Source organism: Terrapene carolina, unplaced genomic scaffold, assembly GCF_002925995.2.
Source record: "Terrapene carolina triunguis isolate 2854851 unplaced genomic scaffold, T_m_triunguis-2.0 Scaffold131, whole genome shotgun sequence".
NCBI classification, from domain to species: Eukaryota; Metazoa; Chordata; order Testudines; family Emydidae; genus Terrapene; species Terrapene triunguis.
This window is the reverse complement of record NW_020664482.1, coordinates 4364599-4390348: the sequence shown is the minus strand read 5'-3', so window position 1 is coordinate 4390348 and position 25750 is coordinate 4364599. Positions and strand designations below refer to the sequence as shown.

Sequence of the window (25750 nt, the reverse complement as noted above, 5' to 3'; positions counted from 1 at the left end):
GACCCTTGATAAATGGTTAATTACTCTCACCATTAAAAATGTACATCTTATTTCCAGTCTGAATTTGTCTAGCTTCAACTTTCAGCCACTGCTAGATTGAAGTGCCCGTTGTTAAGTATTGAGATGCCCATTGATACTTACAGACTGAAGAGTCACCCCTTAATGGTCTCTTTGTTAAGTGAAATAGATTGAGCTCTTTGAGTCTATCACTATAAGGCATGTTTTCTAATCCTTTAATCGTTCTCATGGCTTTTCTCTGAACCCTCTGCAATTTATCAACATCCTTCTTGAATTGTGGGCACCAGAATTGGAGACAATATTCCAGCAATGGTTGTACCAGTGCCAAATATAGAGATAAAATAATCTCTCTATTCCTTGCTCTCAAGAAGTGCCTCCCCCCCTCCATCAAGACTGTAAGCTCTTTGGGGCAGGGACCATTTTTGGTTCTGTGTTTGTACAGCATCTAGCACAGGCATGGGCAAACTACGGCCTGTGGGCCGTGTCCGGCCCTCGAGCTCCCGCTGGGGAGCAGAGTCAGGGGCTTGTCCCGCTCCGGTACTCCAGCCGGGGAACGGGGTCGGGGGCTTGCCATGTGGCTCCTGGAAGCAGCGGCATGTCCTCCCTCCAGCTCCTATGTGTAGGGGCAGCCAGGTGGTTCTCCGCACGCTGCCCACCGCAGTTCCCATTGGCCGGGAATCGTGGCCAATGGGAGCTGCAGGAGTGGCATCTGCGGATAGGGCAGCGCGCAGAGCTACATGGCCGGTGCAGTGCCTCCGCATAGGAGCCATAGGGGGGGTATGCCACTGCTTCTGGGAACTGCGAGGATGGTGCCTGCAGATGATGCAGCACAGAGAGCCGCCTGGCCACGCCTCCGCATAGGAGCCGGAGGGGGGACATGCCACTGCTTCAGGTAAGCACCGCCCCGAGCCTGAGCCCCCTGCATGCCCCAGCCCTGATCCTCCTCCCACCCTCTGAACCCCTCGGTCCCAGCCCAGAGCACCCAATTTTATCTCCATAATAGTATTCTTCCCCTATTTGCTGTTTACACTCTTCTTGGTGATTTGTTCCTCCTTCCCTTTAGGAGTCATTTAGCCAAGCATGCACATATAATTTTAGTCTTTCCTCAAATCAATGCCTCAGAATAAATCTACTCTACTGAGTAATGATCTGCAAGCTAATGCATCACAATAGCACCTTGGGACCATTACAAAGGTATCAAACTTTAAATTGTACTTTCCATCTTCAGATCTTAGATGTCAGGAAAGAAGGAGCACCGAATAAACAAATTAGTAGCCATCTGATGTCAAAAGAACAGACCGGGCCATTCTGAGGTTCCCCAATCTAAGTATACTTGGAATGTCACCAACATTCATATATTTTAAGGCCAGCCGGGACTATTATAAACTAGTCTGCCCTCCTATAAAACATAGGCCATATAATTTCACCCAATAATTCCTGTATCAAGCTCATAACTTCTGGCTAAACAAGAGCATGTCTTTTAGAAAGACAGCAAGCAGTTTTCTTCGGTCTCAGCATGCTCAGCAGAAACGATAAAGCAGGAAGAAAAATATAGTTTTTCATTTGTTTAGTTTTCATCCAAGTTTCCTATGAATTTTGTTTTTTTCCCAAATGAAAAAGTTAAACCAAATTTAACTGAAAAAAGTTGTTTGATTTTCCATTAGAAATTTTCCTGCACCAAAATTTGTTTTTGATTAAAAACTATTTTTCATCAGAACTGCTTTAACAAAAAGATTTTGACCAGTTCTAATAATAGCCCACTTGTTTAGACCAACAGAGGAGAAATTAAAATCTTCTCACTGAAATTAATTAAAACTTGTAAAAATGATGTCATAACCCTTCTCCTCCTTTTACAAACTCCTTTAGGTAGCCAATGGTTTCTTGCACTGGTACTTTCATCTGTAACCCAGGCAGGGTTCTGAACTGCAGTTCAGCGTACCTTTGTGACCTGGGATGGCTTTGAGGTTAGGATAAGATGGTGATCCTGAAGCAGAGGGTGGTCCTTTCCCGCCAACATGATTAGTTATAACAGGCGGTGACTGTGGTCTTCTCAACAGTGGCGACATACTGCGTCTTCTCTTTAGTGATGCTGGAGTGTTGGGGTCTCCTGGACGCTTAATTTTGTTCTGAGGCCCAGCGACAAATTCATCTGCTTCATCAATCATCATACCCTGAAAAGAGACCAGAAAGTTCTATTTGAAACAGAGATTTTCCACTGATATAACTAGAATAAGCCTCCTCAACTCAGCTAGCTTTTACTACTCCTTGTAGCTATCCGAAAACACAATGCAGACATGTCTAATATAAGGTGCAGTATTTCAAATGCAGAGCAGCTTAGAATGGAAAGCACTTACAACCAAAGCAACACAAGCCTTTGTATCCAATTCTCTCAGACAACGTACTTAGAGAATGAGAATGGTTCTGAAGTTGGAGGAATAACTCCACTCTCCACTGACCTCTCTGAAAACGTTATGGAGCCTGCCCTATCATGTACTGGTGAAAAATAACTATAAATGAAGCAGGAATGTTGCTCCTCCTACCTTCTTATCCTGTTTGAAAGGATTGCCAAATGTATGAAGCCTTTTCGGTTGGTCTGGATCAATCTCCCGAAGGGGAGAAGGCATCATCTTCAGGTATTCCTGGTAATTTCCCATTTGAGCAACAGGAACACTGTGAAGGCAGTCTGCAGTGGAACAGCATAGCGTTACTTAGTCTATTTGAAAGACCAAGATGATGTAAAGAACATACACATTTTAGATTACTAGCGTTAACCCTTATGTTCTTATGTATTCTTATGTGCCACTATGGGGCTGAAGACTGATATGGAGCACTAGGAGTGATAAGGCTGTCAAAGAGCTACATTTATTACTTGATTTGGACAGAAGGGATGAAGAGAACTCATTCAACCAACTTTTATTCCAGCCTCATCCTTATCAGGCCCCACTGTGAAGTGCCCGTGAGCACGAGCTTTAAGGAGGGCTGCTGTAGGCAAATTGGAAATAGCATGCCCATCCCAGCCCCAGGCACGGTCACAAAAAAACAAAAGAAAAACAAAATTCTGCCACAGAGCTCTCCCTGAAGCCTGTGTTTAAAATTTAAAGCAAGCATTGAATTCTCCTCCAGGGTAAAAGCTGAAGTAGCCCCTTTTGAATCCACTCCCCAGCAAGAAGACAGGCATTCTAAACAGCATCCGAGTGACCCAGCACACAATGCAGACAGACACACACACACACACACACGTCGGGAGCACAGCGACTCACTTCAGAATAACCCCAGTGCAGTTGTTCACTGTTAGCAAGAGAAAGGTAGCTATTTACCTTCATCCTGTCCAAGGATAAGCTTGTGTGTTTTCAGCAGATTGGTTCTCATTCTAGTTAGCTGATCTAGAAGACTGCGACGAGGAATATCATAAGCATTTCTGAATGCCTGTGGCTTCAAATCCTAGTTTTAAACCAAGCATATACATTTCAATTAAGCCAACCATTTTCATCTACAGAGAGAACGTACAATGGAGGATTTTAACTATGTTTAAAGATTATTATGAAGCGCGATCTCTACAGGACACATATCAGTACTAGTGCTCTCAGCTCCACTGAACTAACCACCATGCAAACTCCGGAACTACCAGATGTATCTTTCTGCAAAGCCTGTCACTTTAAAATTATTAGTCTTTGTTCACTTATACTTTCAAACAGATCCACAAAGCATCTGCAGAAAAACGTTATCTATTTTTCTATCCATATGTATGCCTAAACTGTGGTATCAGTAACTTCTGTGTATAGTAAAAGGAATTAAGAAGCTTTTAAGAACAATTACATTATGTGAGAGACAAGCAGAAGGAGACAATAGTCATGCACACCCACAGTATAATGTTTACCTTGTTTAAGAGTCCTATATGGAAGCCAGCAAATTCTTTAACATTCATTTCAGCCAGTCTCAATGGAGAGTCACCAGTGATCCCTTGCAGCAGCTGCTTAAAATCCCTGCTATGAACCAGGGAGAGGCCACTGGAGTGATTTTTCACTTTAATTCCAGTCTCTTGTGGAACTTTCTTACCCACCGAACCTATTATCCGCTCCGACTCAATTTTTGTCTAAAACGGAATTGCATGGTGTTAGAGAAACAATCAATAAGTATAAGTATAAAACTCTCAATTACTTTAAGAGGTCAACAGAGCTATAGTTTGACTCCCAACTGCTCAAGGAATTGAGAATTACATGTCCAGGGAGAGTCAGTTTCTAGGCAACCATGGTGCACTATGCCAAAACAGAAAATTTCTGCATTTAGCTAGTGCTACGGAATTAGAGGGGTTACAAACACTACTAGTTTTGCTGAAAGTCCAGCAGCAATAAAAAGGAAGAAAATCACAGAGGCATTTTTTCTTTAAGGGAAAAATCTGAGTTGAAGTCAGAACACACTGTGATACTAGTATTTAAGATAGCAGGGTTATCCCGCCACAAAAACTATATGGTTTCAGACTTTTGGGGTTGCTAGACAACTTATTTTAAGTAAAGTTCACTATACAGGGACAACAAGACTGAAAAAATAAAGTAAAAATTTGCATGCAATTTGCTTCCTTACTAAAAGTTAGTCAGTAAAGAAAAGCAAATTACTTCTGCTCTTTACACAGAAATTTACAATGTGATTTTATTGGATAATGGGTGATCTTACTTAGGTGCGTAGAGTAAGCATTTTTTACTTTTTCCAAGAGTACAAATGCATGTACTTTCATATTTACAAGAAAACAACTTGTTCCCCCAAAGAAACTTCCTTTTTTATGATCAGTTCTGTCATAATTCATTAAGAGTTCTTCCCTAATTTTAAAGGACAAAGCAAGTACACCGAATTTCAGATATTAGCTGCCTTTATTCCAGTATCTATATAATGCACATGTTTTTATCGGTCACCTGTTGTGGATTTCTGTGAACATTACATAGTGTCCTCAAGCCATTCTGATCCTATATACCAAATACATAAGAATTTGTACAAACACTCATCAAAAAGCCACCAGATGTATTTACATCTAGTGAAGGTTCAATCATGTCAGAAGCCTGCTTGAAACTACTCATTTTTTGAGGTGGAGGGGTTTTTGTTATATTTAAAACTGCATTACTTCCCCAACACTGACCATAGGTTTTTAAATTACCTATTTCTAAATAATCTGATACTATTAGAATAATACCAAAAGATGCTGAGTAACAGCTCACTCTATTGGAACATGGGAAGACAAAGGGCCTTAGAGAGAAGGGGACTGGGGAGCGAGACATCACAGGGAAAGTGTGTTCTCCATGCTGAACTTTCAAGAAAGAACTGAAGGTACAGATCTGCTTTGCTTAGTGTTCTGTGTCACACCCACCCATCTGATGGGAAGATAAGGGAGCTGAATGAGGGGAAGCCAGATGACCCTGCCTCATGTAAAACTCTTCTTTTAATATCAACTTTCAGGCAAGAGCGCTATTCTGTATGGCCAAACTTTAAATATTTTAGTAATGCACATCCAGAATAGACACTTACTGCCTCAGTCTCCAGTGGAGGCACAGTTTAAAGTGGCTAAGAACAAGCAACTTATTTTAGCCATAGTGAATATTAGCAGTAGAAATACCAAGTCTACTTGGCAACAGTCTTTAGAGTAGAAATCAAACAGATGCTTTAAAAGGTAGCTGGAAAAAAACAAAACAAAAAAACTCTCCTTCCCATCCCACTCTACTACTTATAGAAGCCACAGTGATTGGCTCCAAAATGGTTTAGGGGTTCATCCATATAGCTAGAGAGAAAGTATGATACAACAGTGGAAAACCTCATAGAGATTAATTTTATTTATAATCTGAACACAAACTAAATAATAATCAATGCACTTCTAATTGCAAAGGTTTTATCAATACTACCTGTTGGCTGAGTTTTTTAAGGTAAGAGATAACACTGTAACTAAGTCCACAATCTAAATTATCTGATATCAGATTTGGAGCTCCCATCATCCTTAGGGCTTTCTTTAATGGCTATAAGGAAAACAAAATACACAACAGTAAGAGAATAAATCTTAAAAAAAAAAAAAAAAGTTTTAAAAAATAAATTATAGGAAATTAGGGCACGTGGTTTAGTGCTCTAGCTTTTCGCTTTTGGAAACTAGCGTTCAAGTCTATTCAAGTAACATGTGTCATGAGTTTGGTGGTCTAGCTAGCTTGCAGTGGGCTTTATGCCACTATACCAGCACACCATGCAATATGGCACCACTGGCAATTTTCACTCAAAGGCTCAGTACTAGAATAGCCGGGATGATGCAAGTCCACATAGAGGTGCATTGCCCAAGCTACGTACAAAAGCTTATGTTGTGCCCACCCTCATCTGTCTGGTCGGGCCAGTTCTGTTGGTATCACTTTCCTGAGGACTAGGAATTCACACACATTAATAACCGTAAACAAGAATCTGCACACTCTTTAATTACAAAGGTAAAGTCTAAAATTCACTTTTGACAAAGCAAATTCAATCTAAAGTACATTTTCAGATTGGCACAATTTAGTATTAGAGATTTAAAATTAATCTTAAAATGTTTACTGTTGCTAGTAGCACAGAACATGCTTGGGAATAATAAAAAAAAAGTACTATTCTTGACACACACACAAAACAAACACAAAAGGTTTACTAACTAAAAGTTCATAGTTAGTGTTCAAAATTTAGGAAAAACGGAACGTAAGATTCTAGTGATCAGCCAACAATATTTCTACACATAAAATATGAAAAAATACATACCAATACATAGTAAGGAGGCATTGTTTTTAAGTAGCTGTCAAAAGCCTGTCGCCACTTCAGATTTGGCTTAAGTTTGTGAACCTTAAACAAGTCATCTGCAACAGAGAAAACAAGATTTGATTACATAGCCCCAACACTAACTTTTGAACAACACTGCAATAAGTCAGTTTTCCTGGGGTTTTTTTCCAGGGGGCTTCCCCACAACAATTGCCCTTAATCTTAGATTGAAAGGGTTTGCATCCTCCATACTAGCTACAGTTTTGACACCGGAAACCATGCCGGATATTATTATAGCAGCCTTACAGTGGAGGTTGCCTATATGATCTCACAAGCAAACTAAACAGGACCGTTTAAATACTGCACACAACTATCAACTGGAGGAAGGGAGAGAATATATGCATCACAGCAGCTTTATCTTCCTCAGACCATTTATCAGAAGCCCTCAATAAAAGTAAGGATTCCCCGTAACAGATCAAACCAATCCACATGAACCTTGGCTGTTTCTCATATTTCGAGAAGCTTTCAGGCATCTGAGCTATTCTAAAGGTTCAATCTTGACTTGTGATCAACTGAAAGATATGGACACGTGGCTGCGTATCGGAGCAGGAGAAAGCCCTACGACATATTTATTTGCTGTACTGCTGGACAGCTTGTAGTTTGTAATCACAATCTCCAAACATTTGCTATTGAAGGGTATGTGGAGTTCAAAATTCTTGTGCTGTTCTGGATTAGTCCATATGCTGCATTATCAATTTATGATTTCATAATCTCTGCTCAGCAGGTCTGCAGAACGCTGGCAGAAAGGAAGCTAGAGAGTTTGGAGGAGATGGGGAAACGGACATCCAGTAGGAGGTTGGGCAGGGCTACAGGGGACAGGGACACATACAGAAGGAGGTTGTAAGAAAAGACATGGCAGGGAAAGGGTTTTCTCCTTGATGAACTTTCAGGAAGATCTAGCTGAAGAGGCAGATTTTACTTGCTCAGTGCACTGCATAAATGGAGCAGATGTTTCATGTATTTTCTATCTTCTCACATTCAAACCCATCTTAACTACAGGTATTTTCCAATCTAAATGAATTCTGTGTCAAACACAAAAATACCCCACTACAGCTGCTCCAATTATTCTATTTTCTGGCCTGAAGCAATTGGGGTGAGTGTTGCCGAGGAGTTAAGGTTTCTTTTTAATCTGAGCACATTTCATAATTGGCAGTATTATCTAATTAGAGCTGTGAGAACTTCTTATGCTTGGATATCTGAGGTTTATTGCAAATACAAAACAATCCTTGTGTTATATTGTGAAGAAGTCTGTTAATGTTTACATGTACTTAATTTCATAGTGATATTCTGATGTTTCAAATAAACTTAACCATATCGTTCATTTATATGAACTCAATGTCCTGGTAGTATGCAAGCTATGAAAATTAGTGATTCTTTCAGGAGCTGCTATCTGCAGTACAGACATCTCTATATATTTTATTGCACACACCCACACACACACCCACCCCTAAATCAATGAAGGGACAAAAAACTGAAAAGCGTTTAGTGTCGTGACATCAAAGTTGTAGTGTGAAACATCGGCCACAATAAGCCAATGATATATTTTATTACTGGGTTAGTTCCTTCCTATAAAGGAGGATATTTAAGAATATAAAGTACATGTAGCTTGATGGTGTAACCATTCATAAATAGTATGATTAATATTTACAATATGCATTGGCCCAACTAGTTAAGAGTACCCATACTAGAGCATGTTGCAATCTGAGAATTTAGATGTTTGGATACCAAAGTTTCAAAATGCTGTTTCAACAAGATTGTGTGAAATGTAAACAGAGCTTTGACACAGACATTTAAGAGTTGCTGCAGAACCTTCATTCTGTTTACACTCAGGGCCTCACAGATAGGGTTGCCAACAACAGTGCAGAATAGACAGCCACTGTAACAATTCCTACCCTCCAAATAAGAAAGAAAATGGCTACCAGTTTCAGGCAGGACTTAAGAGTTGGTCTCTATCCCTCCTGTCCCCTCATTATTTCAAGGAAGGACAGGGCAGGGTAAATGAGTTACAAGAGAAAGTTCCAACATCTGGGATAAATTAATTGTTTTGGCCTTTATCTTAGACCAATTTAAGGCAAGAAGAGTTCCAATATAATTAGTTTGTTCATAATTGTGATAAGGGGAGGAGTAAGCTCTGGGCTGCTAAAAATTCATGACAATTTTGCAATACCGGTGTGAAATTATCTGAATTTCTATTTGCTCATATTTCAAGCCAGTAGTTACAGCTTTTAAGCCTCCGAAATGTACTTTGCCATGGTGTTTGGCAGGGCAGTATGCCAGTCTCTATGTAAAGAAACTTCGCATCAATTCAGTTATACTGTTCCTTTCATAAAAGGATACTCTCAAGCACTTAAGGGCCACAATTTAAGATTTATTATCAACAAAAAGATTTTAAGCCAACCCGATTCATCATATTTGTTTTAAAGATGCATCAAATTTGTCTTCAGCTATTCTCCTGCAGACGGTGGGCCAGAACCTGCAGGATGCTGAATACTCTCTGTTTTCTGCAGTCAGTGGGAGCTGAAGGCACTGAATATTGTACAAGAGGGGCGTAGAACCTTAGGATGGGTTCACACGTTTGCAAGCTAATACTATAATAATTCAAGAGACCCAAGTGTGACTAGGGACTGACTGCAAACATAGATGAAACTGACCAGTCTGTTTTCTTTACTAGGGTTAGACAAGGTACAAAAATTAGAGAATTTTAAAATTCCGTGTTAGTAACAGATCAGGAGGCTGGTTTACTTCTAACTCAAGAAGGCGGCAAAAAAAGTCAACAGTTTTAGTTCTACAGTAGGATCCCAATGATCTGGGCAGCCTGTGTGACAGCAAGTTTGCATAATCTGAAGTCAATATAAAAATGTTAACAGATTAAGGTAAAAGGAAAACCACTGCATCCTTTATTACTGTGTTACGTTCTCTTCAATTACACCTGTGAAAGTGAGACTTTGTTCCCCTCTAGCGACTAATCTACGTATAGACATTTATGAGCCTTCTACTGCCTTCGAGCGAATGGACATGGTCTTTTAGTTCAGTGGTTCTCAAAGCCGGTATGCTGCTCGTTCAGGGAAAGCCCCTGGCAGGCCAGGCCGGTTTGTTTACCTGCCACGTCCGCAGGTTCGGCCGATCGCGGCTCCCACTGGCCGCGGTTCGACGCTCCAGGCCAATGGGGGCTGCGGGAAGCGGCGCGGGCCGAGGGATGTGCTGACCGCCCTTCCCGCAGCCCCCATTGGCCCGGACCGGTGAACCGCGCCAGTGGGAGCCGCGATCGGCCGAACCTGCGGACGTGGCAGGTAAACAAACCGGCCCGGCCTGCCAGGGGCTTTCCCTGAACAAGCGGCACACCGGCTTTGAGAACCATTGCTTTAGTTTATGCAGTAGAGGCTCGTGATTTTACATCCAAAAGTCATGGCATGCCCATCCCCACAGACGGTCCAATCAAGGGCACTGTTATGTAAGTATGGAATAATCCATCATAGAGTACTCCCTATTCCCACTAGTGTAAAAGCAGTATTTGGCTCTGTGATACTACGCCAGAACAGTTCATTTAGCTCACAGGGGGAGAAAGGGGCAGCTTTTGGATTTTCAAATATAAAATCACCTCTTGCAATCTCTCAAGAAGTCTGTGGGAGCATCATTTGAGCTGGTCCAAGTCACAGGCTCTCCACAGAAAACCTACACTTTTCAAACCGCTCCGTTTCGAGTGCGTGTAAGCACCATCATGGGGGTTGAATTGATTTCCTTCTGGCATATTTTATTATCTGCCATTTCTCCATCACCTCCAATGACTCTTCAGAAGAATATCCATGGCCCTGTTCTCTCATCAAGGCTCGCCCTCCACATTAGTGCCTCAGTGACTAGGATCAGCCAGGAAAGAGTTGTGTAAATTGCTCAGCCAAGCTAACACCCTAGATTTCATCAATATACTTGATCTTTGCAGTGTTCCAATTTTAAATCCCTGGCTTCATTTATACTTTATGGCTTTGGCTTTTCAATTAGCCTGCTCTTCTGCAGACATGGGACGAGATCTGTAAGTGCAATGGCCTTGATGATTCCATTTCAGTGGTGTTGTTTCTTTGTTAGGAGAAGACATTTAGAAACTGGAGTAAGAAATTACCAAGAGAAACAGTTGCTAAGCATAGGTCAGTCATCGGATTAAAATTCTGATGGATCAGAAAACATGACAATTCTGTCCCTGGGCCCAATACATGTAATATCATGGTACACCAGAGACCTATCCAGGAGCAGAAGTACCTTCAGAGGCAGATTTTTGTATTTTATTGCCAGGAGAAACTTGGAGAAGCAACAGACAAGGATTGCGCTTGCTATTCTGGTGTTCTTCTGGTCTTCAGAGCGGACAGCCTGCCAAGTTAGAACACCATGATTCTCTGGCATTCAGTACAAGCAGGAGGTAGAGTATGCATGTGCCAGATGCACTTAGTACATCCCACATGGTCACTCTTCGGCTTTGTAAGAGCAAGAGCATCCTCTTCTGAACTACAGACCAGAGTTTTGTCAGCCAGACACCAATACTATTAACTTGCTCAGATCAGACCATCACACTCGACTGTTTGGCTCCACTCTCCCATGAATGACCACACCTCTCAATTGCACCCAGTGGTTCCCTGCAAAGCTTCAGATTCCTGAGTCCATGTCTTAAAATTGAGACAAACATCCCTTGCCATGAATAAGCCCCTATATTGCCTATCGTCAGGTGCAACTGAAGCATGCACACTCTAAGCTGGGGGCCAGATACAGAATCCACATTTCTGCTCCTGAGGAAGCAAAAAAAAGATAAGTTGTCACGTCTCTAGCTGTGGTATGATTTTACATCTTCTAGTCATTGGTCCCAGCAATTCACTTCACCAACTTGGCAAAATCTTCCATTTTCTTTAGCGTTCTTAACACTAGTATTCACAGGCTTCCTCATGCAATACTTGTTCCAGGATGTCAAATTAAAACCTTCCCTTACCCACCAATGGAACAGTGGGAATAAACGAATGCAAGAAAGAATGGTCTTGTAAGCAACTAGCAACACTTAAAACACACAAGGTCTTGAAAACTTCTTGACAGACCGGGGGGGCAATAAATTAGATAGGGTGGTTCAGATAAAGTTTATCTTCTTGTACTGTACAACTTTTCCCCCCACAGTCATGGAAAAAAGGGGAGGGGGAAAAGTTTATCTGCATTCCACCCAGAGCATCAATGTTTGTCTCATTCCCCAGATGCAGAGCTCTTCCAATAGAATGGTGGACACAGGAAACATTAAAATAGCTCTTAGAGCAACAAGACAAGTCATGGGTGACCAAAGTAAGTTACTCTTCCTTCTCCCCTGTAGAACATCAAACCCCTGCTGATCAGAAAAAGGAAAGACTGGTTTATGCAATCAAACCAGTCTTCTTGCTCTTTTTTTAAATACAAAAAACCCACATATCAAAGATGTCAAGTATCTTTACAAGTGTCTTTGGAAATATTTAAGAGTGTACTGTCAGTTGGTTAAGTACTTGGCAATTTCTCCCATTGATCTGAGGATATAAATTCAGCAAAAAAGCCTTCGTTTTAGGTTCATGCAGAACTGTCACTGGACCTAATTTCGCCAAGCCTCCCATTCCATGGATGGAAGTGTTCAAAACAGTGATAAGAAACAGCTCAAGAGACATGCACTGGATGTGTCATCACTGTAGCTCCATGGTAAACATCCTGTTTACAACTCATGCATTTGAAAAGCCCCGCCCTGTCATTTAAAACAGCACCATGCAGTTTAATTTTACAGACAAGGTACATCACGTGCTTGAGGTAGTGAGCAGCAGAACAGCACTGCACATGTTGCAGAGGCACCTCTTACATTCCTGTTTTCCACATAAAATGGGAAGACTCTTCACCTCTGAAAATAGGGTGGGGAAAGAAGTGGCAGATCAAAATGACTACACCAAAATTTATTTGTATCCACCAATGGCCTCTGCTGGACTAGCAGATCTGCAATAGAAGTGGCAGTTCATCGGATTTGGTAGCAACCAGCTCCCAGAAAGCGGGCGCTTTTAGACTGAACGCCAAGTCCTAGGCGTTGGAATCATTATCAGGCTGACATACAAGCCATGAGTTAATGTTTTCAACTAAGAGAAGTGCTGATTTGCTGGTGGATTATGGTGAGGTGATAAGGTGTATTATAAACAAACATTCTTGCACCTTTTTCTTGCCAGAATAATGTAGGTGACTGTTCCATAGAATACGAGAAATAATGTTTTAAAGTTCAATATTTCCTGATCCTAAATCTTCACTGGTATTTTGTATAATTTTTAACACACACTGGCTCTATAAATAAAAGAAATAATAGCACCTGGGAAGCAATTCACTCTGCCATTAGCATTTTGCCATGGGAACCAAAGTCTTTACACTATAGCTATTACAGGGCCTATTCATGCCCCACTTCTCTCGTGTCATCTCGCCTGTGGAAAGCAAGCTCATCATGAAAAGGAAACATTTGGTCCTCGAGGGGAAATGCTGGCTGCTTCGTTGCTCTAGACCTGCTGGCTGGTTGCTACTCTCAATTGCAGTAGTTGACTTCTCTCTCCCCAACACCCCTAAAAAGGCCTGCACCTGACCTGCCAGCCAAAAGTAGGATGCCACAAGAGCAACTGCAAAAAAACGGAGATACCACATCCTACATGAGGGAAAAGAATGGAGGTTGAAGCTTACTCCAGGTTAAGGAAGAGGCTACGTGTCTAGGAGGTGAACAGCATCAAACATGCACTGGAAGCAGGTAGCTCTCCTCCTCTGCTGGAGAGAAAAAAAAAAAAGGAGAGGGGGTATGAAAATCCTCTCCTCCCAAATTATAATTAAGAGTTTGCAACATTCTATACTCTCTGATCTCCATTATTTTAACCGATAAATTTAGGCAGCACATTAGCCATCCTTATTTTTATGCTGTTAAGCTGTCCGATGTACTGTGTTACCTACCTAGCAGAGGAAGTAAAGCAGGATAGTTGTAAGGCATCACAAAGAGGTTTACACAGGTTAAAGTAGTGCTTGCTTTTAAATACCCAAATGGATGGCCAAGTTCACTGTATTTTCCACTGTTACTCACAAATACCTGATAAAGAACATAAGAAACATTGTTATATTTAAAACAAAACATTATAAAAAGTTGCACATTTATCAGAATAAGTGCCATCTGGTTTTTTACTCTTTTTAAAGGGGAGAAGGGGAAAACTGTAGAAAATTGCTGAGTTTGATTTTACCTGTATACATAAAACTGGACATGCACTTAGGCCTGGTCTACACTGGGGGAGGGAGAGAGAAGGTGAAATCGATCTAAGTTACGCAACTTGAGCTACGTGAATAACATAGCTGAAGTTGACGTACTTAGATCCACTTACCGCGGCGTCTTCACCGTGGTAAGTCAATGGCTGATGCTCCCCTGTCGACTCCGTCTGTGCCTCTCGCCCTGGTGGAGTACCGGAGTCGACAGGAGAGAGCTCGGTGGTCGACTTATTGCATCTAGACGCGATAAATCGACCCCCGCTGGATAGACTGCTATCCGTTGATCCAGCCGGTAACGTAGACAAGCCCTTAGACTTGTAAATTATATACACATCAGAGATGCAAAGATACTTAGTCATTTAGTCCATTCTGTCAGGGTGGGATTGCTCTCCAGAGCATATTTTCTAGTGATTTGTTGACACTATATTTAATGGCTCTCAAGGGAAGTGATGGATGCTCCATTGCCGGACACTGTTTAACAGGCTATACCTGATCTCTGTTGCAGGTAGATTTTTCTAATAATTTGATTTATAAAGTTATCTCCCTAAAACATATGCACAATTGAGAACAAGCCTGATTTTTCATTCTTCAATACATTGACACACACTCTCAAACTAAGGAGATATTGCCAATTTGTAAACATGAAAGTTAAACACAGCATTAATCCTCAGAAGACTGATTATTAAGATATGCACTTCTTTAAATTTGGAGGATGCCAATATTCTAGAGGTTAAACTTGTAACGATGGAGTGGAGTACTAAGTTCGAGAAACAGACACAAACACGAACTGGGACAAGAAAAGCTGTTTAAATAAACTAGAGAGATTCATTCACAACATTTGTCAGGGGACCGAGGGGCAGACAAGATATCCAAGCATGCTTTAAAGCCATTATTTGGAATTCACTGGATTGTAAATTGACTGCATTCCCTCACTTTTTTTCTAGGCAACAGTGTGATTTGTTTTACTGTTGGTTACACTTCCAAATTACTTTTACCATTTATTTGTAAGTTAGGAGATGTTAACATCTCTCTGCACTTCTATGCTGTTTCCAAATTCTTTCTGGATTCTTTCTAGGTAATAAAATGACCCCAAAAATCCACACTCCTGAGTGATGTAGTTATACCAATGTAAGATCCCAGTGTAGACAGTGCTATGTCGATGGGAGGGCTACTGCATCTCGGGGAGAGGGAGCAGCACGCTGATAGGAACGGCTTTCCCGTTGGCGTAGGTAGCCTCTTCACTAAGCAGCACAGCTGCACCCAGGCAGTTGTGCCGCTGCAGCACTGTAAGTGTAGACAAGCCCTAAATGTAGACCAGGCCTAAGTGACTTGCCCCAGGCCACGCAGAAGAAGCCTGTGACAAAGCCAGGAATAGCACCAAGACTTCCACAGGACCAATCCAGTGCGTTAAGCATGAGGTGTGAATTGGACGAGAGAAGTTAAAACCACTACTTACCATACAGTACATTAGAATTTATGTCACTTAAATAACATCTAAGAGTTCTAATAGAAATCAATAATCTCTTCCTTTTCCAACACACAAATGGCAAGTTGCATTTCATCTGAGTGTGGAACCTGGGGGACACATTTGCCACTGAAATGCTATGACTTCAAAACAGAACTAAATGAATTGATGAAGTCTGAAGTAGCATCACCTTTTCAAAGGCTTGAAAAATCTAGTCAGAATTGAGGAGATCGGCATCTTTACATATTTCCTCAACTCAGCAGAACAGTGTAACATCAGACATACCTCTTGCCTTCTTGCAGGTTTACACAGATTAACGTAGCACTGCCTGGGGATTCCCATTAAATTTATAATCATCAAATAAAGGCAAATACCTGCCAGCAGGCATGGGGAGACTTTCGTTCCAAGATGTACTGCGTTAAGGGCGAAGGTTCAAGTTCATATTTGTCAAAAGGAAGCTTGTCTATTACCATTGGCTCACAATCTACACAGGAGAACCTCACAACAGGATGAGCTGTGCGTGGCGGCTAAGAGGAGGAAGAAAAGATTCATGACTTAGAGTCCACCAACTGCCTGATGTTAAAGATAATCAGGTTAATTCTTTAATGCTAGTACCTGCCACCCAGAATTTTGCTTTTTTCTTTTATTTAATACAACTCCAATCTAAGGTAATATTTTAAGAGAGTTCCACTTTTGATACTACATTCTTTTAAATAAATCAAGTCAAGCTGTATTACTAAACGCAGATGAATAAAATCATTCAGTAAACAAACAGTTGACATGCAGTAATGCAACCCCTCCCATACACACCCTTTATTCCCAACTAGCCTTCAACACTTAAAAAACAAACAAGTTAATCATCGAGTTTTGACAATAGCAGAAGGTTAAGTTCCTACCATGTGATCCAGATGAATCAAGATAATGGACTATTAACAAAATCATTCACAAGTTACTGAACAACACTGGCACACAATTCCCTCCTAACCCACAAGGGGGGAAAATGTAGTTAATATTAAAAAAATTTAAATATTTCAAGTCCTAAATCCCAGTCAATCCACAAAGTGCACAAATACATGATTTAAAGAAAATTTGAAGTCCTTCTCTCGCCTGCTGTTCACAGAAACCCGTGTTTGAGAGCGGAGCCACTTGGCCAATACGATTGTTCAAAATGTTCCCTAGTGAGTGATTCCTCCCCGCCAGGAAAAACTAGCACCTTGAGCAAATAGCGCAAGTGCAGAAACATAACGTGCCCACTTAGAAGTGATATATCTATGAAAAAAAGGCTGCTAGGTCAAGCCAATAACCAACAAAATGACTGAATGTTTCAGAAAAGAGCAAGCACATGCTGCATGTTCCCACGATTATCTAGAGGATGCAATTATTTGCTTCCTTCCCAACCACAACTTTCCCTGCTAGGAAGAGAAGAATCACATCCATGGAGTGCTGCTACGTACCAGGAAGAGTGATTCCACAAGAAGGAACATCAAAAATGCACATCTTCTAACCTCCCTTGTTGAGATAGTTTAAGACTCCATGGCTCTATTTTCTAGCCCCATTTTTTTTAAACGCTTTAAATAATTTAGTTCAAAGTATAATTTTGACTCAATATTTTGAAAACTTCATTTCCACTGTCGCAAAATGTAAAGATATTGAATTAAAGCCTGATTGATGCAATATTTAAGCACTATTAAAAGAACTAGTTTACTGAATGAAAAATTTATTGCAATAAGCTTTCCAAATCCAGAAGTGATGTGAGATGCAATTTCTAGACTTGTCTTCACCAATCAGCATCACGGAGAGTCAATCCATTTTGTAGCGAAAGCCAGACCATAAGCAAGCCTGGGGTAAGAGACTAATTTACTGTTCATTTAAGAGCTCGCTATCAGATCAGGAGATGTGGAATCCTTTTCTTTAGTTCGTTTTACTTACCAGAGTTGGTGAATTCTGATCAGGCCAAAATGACTCTGGAATTGGCCAATGCCCAACAGGAACACCAGTTTTAGGGTTAGGTCGTACATAAATGAGTTTATGACAACTATGCCACGGTTGAGAAGCAAATGAATTGATGGGCCTGGATGAATCAACAAGTCCATCTAAAATTTAAACAAAGCAAAAAAAAATAAAATGAAAAATAAAAAGCTACATGGCATGCATTTGTTTCCCAGGAAGTTCTATTAACAACCAATGTCCCATTCCATTTGTTTCAAAGACACCAATTGTGTGTGCTGAACACCTACATCAGCATGTAAAATGGCATAATTTAAAGTCACTTTAAGAACATGTTTGCCCACATTCTACAGTCCTGCTCCAGTTACACAGCAATTCAACTAAGTGCAGCACTGCCTGCTCAGCAGACTACACAAAATGAAGTTTATTAAGTACTGGCTTTAAAAATGGTACAATATACAAGTCTAGAATCTCTAACACTGTCCTGGCAACAAAAACAGATCACTGACATTTGATAGTCTCACTGAAAGTGATATAGTGTACAGGAAATAGTGTTAGTATTAGTTGAAATTAAATGGGAAAACTTCTCCAGGGAAAGACAAAATTTTTAGAGGTGTAAAACGTACCCTATGGCAATAGATTCAGTCTTAATTTTCAGCAGTCTGTTAAGTTCCTAACGCCTTATTAGTAAGTCATTTCACTCCTTCTCCGCAGAAATGCAAGTTTAAGGGTTTTGTATCAGTTAACACATTATGTCCTATTACCTCACATACATTCCCCCATTTTTTTTTTTTTTTTTATTAAAACTGAAACAGTTCAAATAAACTCAGATTATTTCACAAAACCTAGATGTGGTTTTGGAACATGGCTCGACAAGGTACAGGTGCATTGCTAAGCTTGCCAGTCTAGTTTCCAGCATTTGTCACAGGTATACGCTTTTGATTTGCTTTGCTTTGCTTCAGAAATGGTTGACTGGTATTACAGAACATGCCCTTCTGTTACAGATCAATTCATTTCTCCATTTTTTGTAGCGTGCAGTACAACAATTTGAAGAGCACTAACACTGCTACATTTCCCCGCACCAGAAACTTCTGCTGCTCTTGGTTTAGGATTGAATTTATTTGCTTCCTTGACGCACGCCAAGTCTGAGCTCTCTCGACACTTTTGTGCTATGCTGATATGTACACTCTACTATTTTATAGCTTTGGATAAAAGAAAAAAAAAAACCCAAACAATCAAGTTCATTCAGTTGCTTTTCCATACAAGAGCAACCTTGCAACTCCAGTGTCCAGACCAGCAGATGTCAGGGACTTTGCTTAGTGCCAACTTGGACTGCACAGGATGCTGGGGGTAAGTCTAAAACATTCTCCCAAGTAGATGAAAAGGCGTTATGAGGAAAGCAGGCAGGCAGGCAAACAGGAGAGAAAGGCAGGAGGGAAGAAAAGGTGGCTCAGAATGAAAGTAAGGGTGATAGATGATCATGGTAGAATGTCTAAAGGACCCCCCAAAAGCAATACACACACTTGATTTTTTTCGTTCTACTTGCATACTCTAAGTGTCTTCAAGTTTGCTTTTAAGTGTATGATTTTCTGTGTATGTAAGTTGTTTAGGAAGACTCTTTCTCTACATGCCAAGGGATCAGTTTTCTCTTCTTAATTTTATGTGTCGAGTTCTGCAAGTCTGAACAAATTGCCCCATGATCAACAAATGTATTTTTTCCCCACACTCTCTCTCCTGTCCTGGCACATAATTTTTCACTTGCAGTTAGGAAAGAAAAGTTTTGATCCATCACAGGGTGATCAGTTTCAAGCAGCACAATGCCAAAAACGTTAAAAAACAGACACCTTTACAGTGTATCAATTTAAAACCACATCTGAAGTATTTTTTTTTTTGAAGTCCACTGTAGCACTTAAAAATTAATAGAATTACATTTTCTTTTCCCCCATTCATTTTGTGCATTTGACAGCACAGGTATACAGTCAGTTGTACTGTTTCCCCCATATATAGTCAGTTTCCTCTGTTTCTGAGGTTCACCCTACCGAACGTGGGGAGAGAGACGCAATTAAGAGGGGAAAAAATGTGAAAGGTAAAGACACAAAAGTTGGCAGGAGCAGTACCTGAAAGCCCTCTCTACACCTCCCCCCCCCAAATTACTTGATTTCAAAGAGGCAGTATCTCCAAGACTGATTAAATTCTGTTGCTGTAAGAATCCTTAATGGTGATCCACGGTGGTAATCTTCAAGAACTGTAAATCTAACAGGTGTCTTTTGCAGTTGCTTTCAAAGGCCTTGTCTACAGTAGGTAAAACAAAGGTGTATTTTTCACATATGCAACATATGTTAAAATGCACCTTCCTTCCAGCGCAGAGACAGCCTGAGAGCACCAAGGGTTTGTCAACACCAGACATTTTGACCTCAAGTTCACTGACTGGCAATTAACTCTAACTAGTTCATGTGTTTCAAAAGGTTAGCATGTACACTCCCAAACGTTAGCTTCAGGATACCTGTTGCTCTTTACCCTAGGCTGAGCTCAAGGGTAAAGCAAAATGGGTGGGGGGAGGGGGGCGGAAGGGGAGGAGGAAGTCAATCCACATTAGCCTTTACAAATGTGCTGAAGACCTCAAGTTACTTGAAGGTGACTTAACTCTGGTAAAGTCTAGTGAAGACACGCCCAAATAAAATTCACACACAGCTCAAATTTATTTTAAAAAAAGAAGTTCTTACAATAGATTTTGAGGTATTTAAAAACAACGATATTGTCACCCTATACTGCTTTGAAAATATACATAGCATTCACAAGACTGGTGTGAATAATGCATCCAGGATGCTTTCCAATTATTTCAACACAGTACAGTTATTAATACCTCTACTACTTACTTCTGTTGATGAGAGACAAAAGCTTTCAAGCTTATTGTATGTGGTACCAAGCTCTTCTTCAGCTCTGTGTGGCTCATAAACTTGTCTCTCTCACCAACAGATGTTGGTCAAGTAAAAGATATTACCTCACCCACCTTGTCTCTCTAGTATCCTGGGACTGACAGTTACAACTACACTGCAACCACTACTTAAAACAGAAATAAGTAGAAACGTTGGACATTTTCTGTCTTTTTAGCTGTGATTCCTTAGTCAACAAAATAGCAAGCAATAAAGGCATTTCATTCCTAAGACAAGATAGTTTAAGGAAAAATCTCAGATACCATACACATCAAGGATCTACACTGAGCTCACAATGCAACAAAACAAAAACACTTGTACATAGATTACAGCTACAGAGATGAAAGTGAATAGTTACTGTACCTTCTCCAATGGGAGCTGGGTCTGGTCCTGATTTTTCAAAGTTAATAACAACACCACTCTGAACTTTTTGAACTAGAGATTCTAAACACTGGTTCAACATTCTTTGTGTCCGCACACAATAGGAGCGACCTATAAGTAAAAAAAGAGCAATGCAGTTAAAGTCTGAAAATAAGTCACAGCAAACCTTAATTGTATAAGTAAGGGAGGATACTGTTTATTTATTATAAAAATAAAAGCTATATTATATGTCGAGGCTCTTTCAACTTTACGTGGAATCACCACTGCAGAGTTGCTGCTTTAATGACAAACTCAAATCATCAACAGACATGGCACAATACTTCCACAGTGCAAACAATACAGACTGTGAAAGCCAAGTTGGTCTCTTCCATCCTGTGCATTATCACCAACAACATAGGCTTTGCAGGCCAAAAAAGCCTTCAGTGACAATCGTGCAGACCCATTGGAGGCAGTGGGTTTGCACAGCTCAATGCTGTTGATGATCCTTCTGTTCATTCTTGTGTAATTCACTCCTTTTAGCTGTGTTAGCACCACAGGGTTAATGAAGTAAACATTAGTTATTAAAGGAAGCAGGTTTTACTGAATACATAAGGAATAGACCTGATGAGTGAGATGGTTTCATTTTTAGTCACTTTTCAAAGAAGACGACCAGCCTTTTATAAAGAAAGGGGAAGGGATTACAAAGCTTAATGTGAAAAACAAGTGAAAAGCTGTCAGATTTAAAAGAGCCAGTATTTTTTAATTTTAAAATACTCTTGCAAGGTAGAAACCCAGACGCAGCAGTGCTATGCTAACATGTTGAACTGGCCAGGATAAAGTCAGTATCCAAGGTGAGAAAAATTAGATGCAAAATTACTTCTCTCCCTCCATCCCCCAAGAGCATCCCATTAAGACAACTTAGAGAGTAAGACAAATTCTACATTGAAACCAAAGCAAAACAACATCCAACTACCTCCTGTCACTTCACACATCTGTGTGATTGCAGATTCATCAGTGGGTACGCTCCCGAGTTGCTCTGGTTCAACAGAAGAAGCTCCTGGCAAACGCAGCACTAGGGCAAACAGCCTTTGATCCCAACGAAATGGTTCTTTGGTTAGTTCACTTCCAGGTAGAGGAGAATTCAAAGGAAGATGAAGCTAATAAAGAAAGATTTGAAGAAAGTTTTAAGGGATCAGATGGTCATTTGAAGACATGTACCCAAACTAATCATCAAAATAATGGATAAACTGAAGGACCAGTTTTCTTCTCTATTAATCAGTGCTCTCAAACTGTAGTCTGTGAACTCCCAGTGGCTATGGAACTAAACAGTGGGGCACTGGGAGAGAAACTGGTCCACCTTTCTTAAAAAGTGGTCTGCAGAATGAAGCTGAATTACCACCAATATAAATCTAATTCATAATTCTTTTAGCACACTGCCAAGATGCAAGTTTACAGATTTTAAAGCTGAAATACTTTTAACTGTTAACAAGACTCCCCAAAGAAAGTTAGTGTTCCCCTGTAGCCATTTTAAAAAGTAAAACAAATACAAAAGTCTTACCTCCTCTTGAACACCAGCAGTATGTGTCAATTTGTTTCCATCTGTGATGGTAATTAAAATAGATGGCTCTAAAAAGAACGGGTTCCTCCCCTAGAGAAAGAATAAAAACATGTAAAACAGTAACAAATAATATTTAATTCCATACTTCAGTTAAACTTGTATTGCTCTGTAAATGTACTCATCAATTTACAGCACATAAAACACGGTATCTGCCTTTAAGAACTTAAAATGCCAAACAATCCTTATAAAAGCTTGAGATGGTGTTAAATCTGTGGACATGTAGAATTCCACAACTGACACGATACTACACATCAAAGCCACTCAGAACTTCAGACAGACCACAAGTGTAGAACTCAGACCCCCTGCCCATAAAGTCACAGGTTCCTATCACTTAAGCAAAAGGTGAGTGTTATGTAGTGTCATGGGGGTCTACTCCTAACAGCGGTACATCTATATTCTAGCTGGCTCTCCTTGCAGGAGAAAATAAAAACATCAGTATACTGTCAAATACATTCAGGACACTTAACAGTGGGGAAAATTAAACATCTTTCAAACTGGGCTTTTTTTTTTTTTTTTTTAAACAGATGATTACATAGTTCATTAAAATATCATACTGAGAAGGCAAACATAAGACAGTCTGAAATAGTTAGTTGATAAATGCCTACAATTTTAAGATTCCAGGTATATGTGCATGCACACACAATATGGACTGAACATAAATATACACAACATCTTTCCACATGCTTAGTGTGTGATATGAGAACTAGAGTTTTAAAAATTAAATCTATACTTATATAATCTATTTGTAGTTTATGAAGATTGACAGTACATAACACAAGAACTAGGGGTCAACCTATAAAATGAATAGGCAACAGGTTTAAAACAAACAAAAGGAAGTACTTCTTCACACAATGCACAACCTGTGGAATTTGTTGACAATGGATGTTGTGAAGGCCACAACTATAACAGGGTTCAAAAAATAACTATATTCGTTCATGGAGAATAGGCCCATCAATGGCTATTAGCCAGGATGGTTAAGGATGCAATCCCATGCTCTGAATGGCCCTAGCTTCTGTTTGCCAGAAGCTGGGCGTGGACGACAGGGGATAGATCACTCAATGATTACCTGTTCTGTTCATTCCCTCTGAAGCATCTGGCATTGATTACTGTCGGCAGACAGGATACTGGGCTAGATGGGCTATTGTTCTGACCCAGTATGGTCATTCTTATGTTCTTATTAAAAAGCACCTGACCATTTTACTATAACCAGTTCAAAGCAGCCCCCTCTCATTTTACTCATACTCCATCAACCCCCCCCCCGCTCCAGATATTTAACAATATCCACAAAGCAGCAATTGTTATAGTGTTTGATACAATGTGAAGAAAGAACAAACATTTGATACCTGTCCATAATTGTCTATTCCAGATACTAATCTATTGAGATTTAACAAGTCAAACGAGGATCTGAGAGCCTGCCCGAGGGTAGTCAATCCTGAAGCTTGCAGGTTTTTCAGTTCATTCATGAATGTTGCATGATTTTCCTTCCATCCAGCCTGTTATGTAGTAATATAGAGAGAGACAAAAGACAGTTTATTGGTCATTTTAGTAGTGATCCGACAATTATCACCTTTCGTCTCAGAGGCAGATTACATTTCTCATTAGCAGGTAGATGCTGTTGTGCTTGTATGATGCATACATTTGAAACAAACAAACAAAACAAACAATCAGAGGAGCCACACAGGTATCTTCCCACATAACTGCAATGTGTACAGAACACGAAGTACATAGTAGAAGACTGACAAGCTACACACAGTATTACGTTTTTGAAACAATGACTATGTCTATTTAGCTCTTCTTATGAAAGATGCAGCAAAGCGCAAGTGACTAATGGAACTATTTGGGTACTTCCATGAGAATGAGAACATTTGATTTTAAAAGTGTGTCCAATGAATGGCATTTAGAAATCAAACATGAATACCTAAGGCATAGTGGTGAATGAAGGAGCTGCAGGGAGAGCACGGGCTACTCTTGTGGTGCTCTGCAACTCCTCCCCCAACCAGCCTTACCCAGAAAAACATGCAATACGTGCTCAAGGGCTAGGCCTAATAGCCAACGAAAGATACCAGTGCCGCCACATTCTTGCTCCCAGTTCAGTGCCCATCCCCGCCCCAGAACTAGAATGATGTTAGACAGCAGTGTACCATTAATTGAGGACTTTTAAAACCTGTATAATCAGCCAACTTAGAGAAGTTTCACAAATGTGACTCACTATATTTCTCACTTTTCTTGTACTTCCTTTCCCTCCTGGCTTCACTCCATTTATGTTCATATACAGATCATGCCTCTTTTATGCTTTCCTCAACTCTCTTCCTCCACACCCATATTATATATTTGTAAAAACACACTTTTCTCCTACCCCGGTTTCTCTGCATCTTACCTCGTAATTCTAACTCTTCTTTCTTCTGCCACTTCTTCCTTGCTGCTGGAAGCTGGCTCAGATTCCTACCAGGTTGTTGCCCAGAACCCTTCTGTCTCTTTAGCAGACAGACACTTACTAGTTGAAGACTGATAGTTGCACGGTCCCAATCCCTCCCCCACTGCTGGAAAGGAGAAGGGACATTCTGTCTTGTCCTCTGCATCCCAGAGACTCCTGACTGCTGCAATGGGGAGTACAGAACATCTCTCCAATATTTACAGTTCACTCCCTCAGTTACCTGGCTGCTGCAAGGAGACAGGTGTGTGCATGTGCAAGTGTTATTCCACCCCTTACCCCCAAGCCTCAGTTTTGAGTCCTCTACACTGAATAGTGCCAATCCCTGCCTTTGCTGCTGCTCAGAACTTACCTGAGCAGCAGCAGAGTAAAACTAACTCAATTCTTGTTAGTTTCGCTAATGCCCACCTAACAGAGCGCTGGGCCTTGGAAGGCATGCTTGTGTCCCATTGCACCTGTTACTGCCCTTTGAAACTCCAAGCTGTGGTTGTAGGCCATATGCCTGCTCCTAGTCATGTGTTCTTCAGGAATTTGCATAGAAGGCTTCCGGTCTCTTTCGGCAGGGGAGTATCTGAAGGGGGCGGGAAATCTCTGAAGCTATCAGTTAGGAGGCCAGAGTGGGAGATAGCTGCAAGTGCTGACTGTGGCAAGAAGACTCCGCTGAAGAGGACTGTAAAGCTCTGGGAGAAGAGCTGTAAGGACTGGGAAATCTTGGTGATAAGGACTAAGGCAAGAAATAGTTAAAATCTTAAATGAAACTTAACACTGAAGTCCTGGCCATCTATCCTCTTTCAGCAAAGTAGGTGCCAAACTCCAACAAGGGCATTTACACTCTGGGTACGTCTATACTTACCCGCTGGTTCGGCGGCAAGGAATCTATCTTCTGGGATCGATTTATCGCGTCTTGTCTAGACGCG

At 40.7% G+C, this 25750-nt stretch overlaps 1 protein-coding gene across 7 annotated transcripts in view; it reads right to left on the bottom strand.

Annotated features, from left to right (window-relative positions):
• Positions 1 to 25750, bottom strand: part of LOC112116028 (integrator complex subunit 6-like) — an 88561-nt gene that overhangs the window by 5639 nt on the left and 57172 nt on the right. For 4 of the 7 annotated variants that reach the window (XR_003369854.1, XR_002908874.3, XR_002908875.3 and 1 more), the window contains 14 exons: positions 23746 to 23895; positions 22343 to 22432; positions 21758 to 21941; positions 20788 to 20916; positions 17474 to 17637; positions 15919 to 16071; positions 13777 to 13909; positions 6766 to 6860; positions 5904 to 6014; positions 4926 to 4976; positions 3896 to 4111; positions 3336 to 3459; positions 2559 to 2701; positions 1958 to 2189 (listed from right to left, as the gene is read on the bottom strand). Coding sequence is in view for 3 of the 7 variants with exons in the window: in XM_024213306.3 (XP_024069074.2) it covers positions 1958 to 2189; positions 2559 to 2701; positions 3336 to 3459; positions 3896 to 4111; positions 4926 to 4976; positions 5904 to 6014; positions 6766 to 6860; positions 13777 to 13909; positions 15919 to 16071; positions 17474 to 17637; positions 20788 to 20916; positions 21758 to 21941; positions 22343 to 22432; positions 23746 to 23895 (1975 nt within the window). In the remaining 4 variants the exon portion in view is untranslated. Of the gene's footprint in view, positions 1 to 1957; positions 2190 to 2558; positions 2702 to 3335; positions 3460 to 3895; positions 4112 to 4925; positions 4977 to 5903; positions 6015 to 6765; positions 6861 to 13515; positions 13597 to 13776; positions 13910 to 15918; positions 16072 to 17473; positions 17638 to 20787; positions 20917 to 21757; positions 21942 to 22342; positions 22433 to 23745; positions 23896 to 25750 lie in introns of those variants that run through there. The other 3 variants (XR_002908876.3, XM_024213307.3, XM_024213308.3) reach the window with 3 other exon arrangements.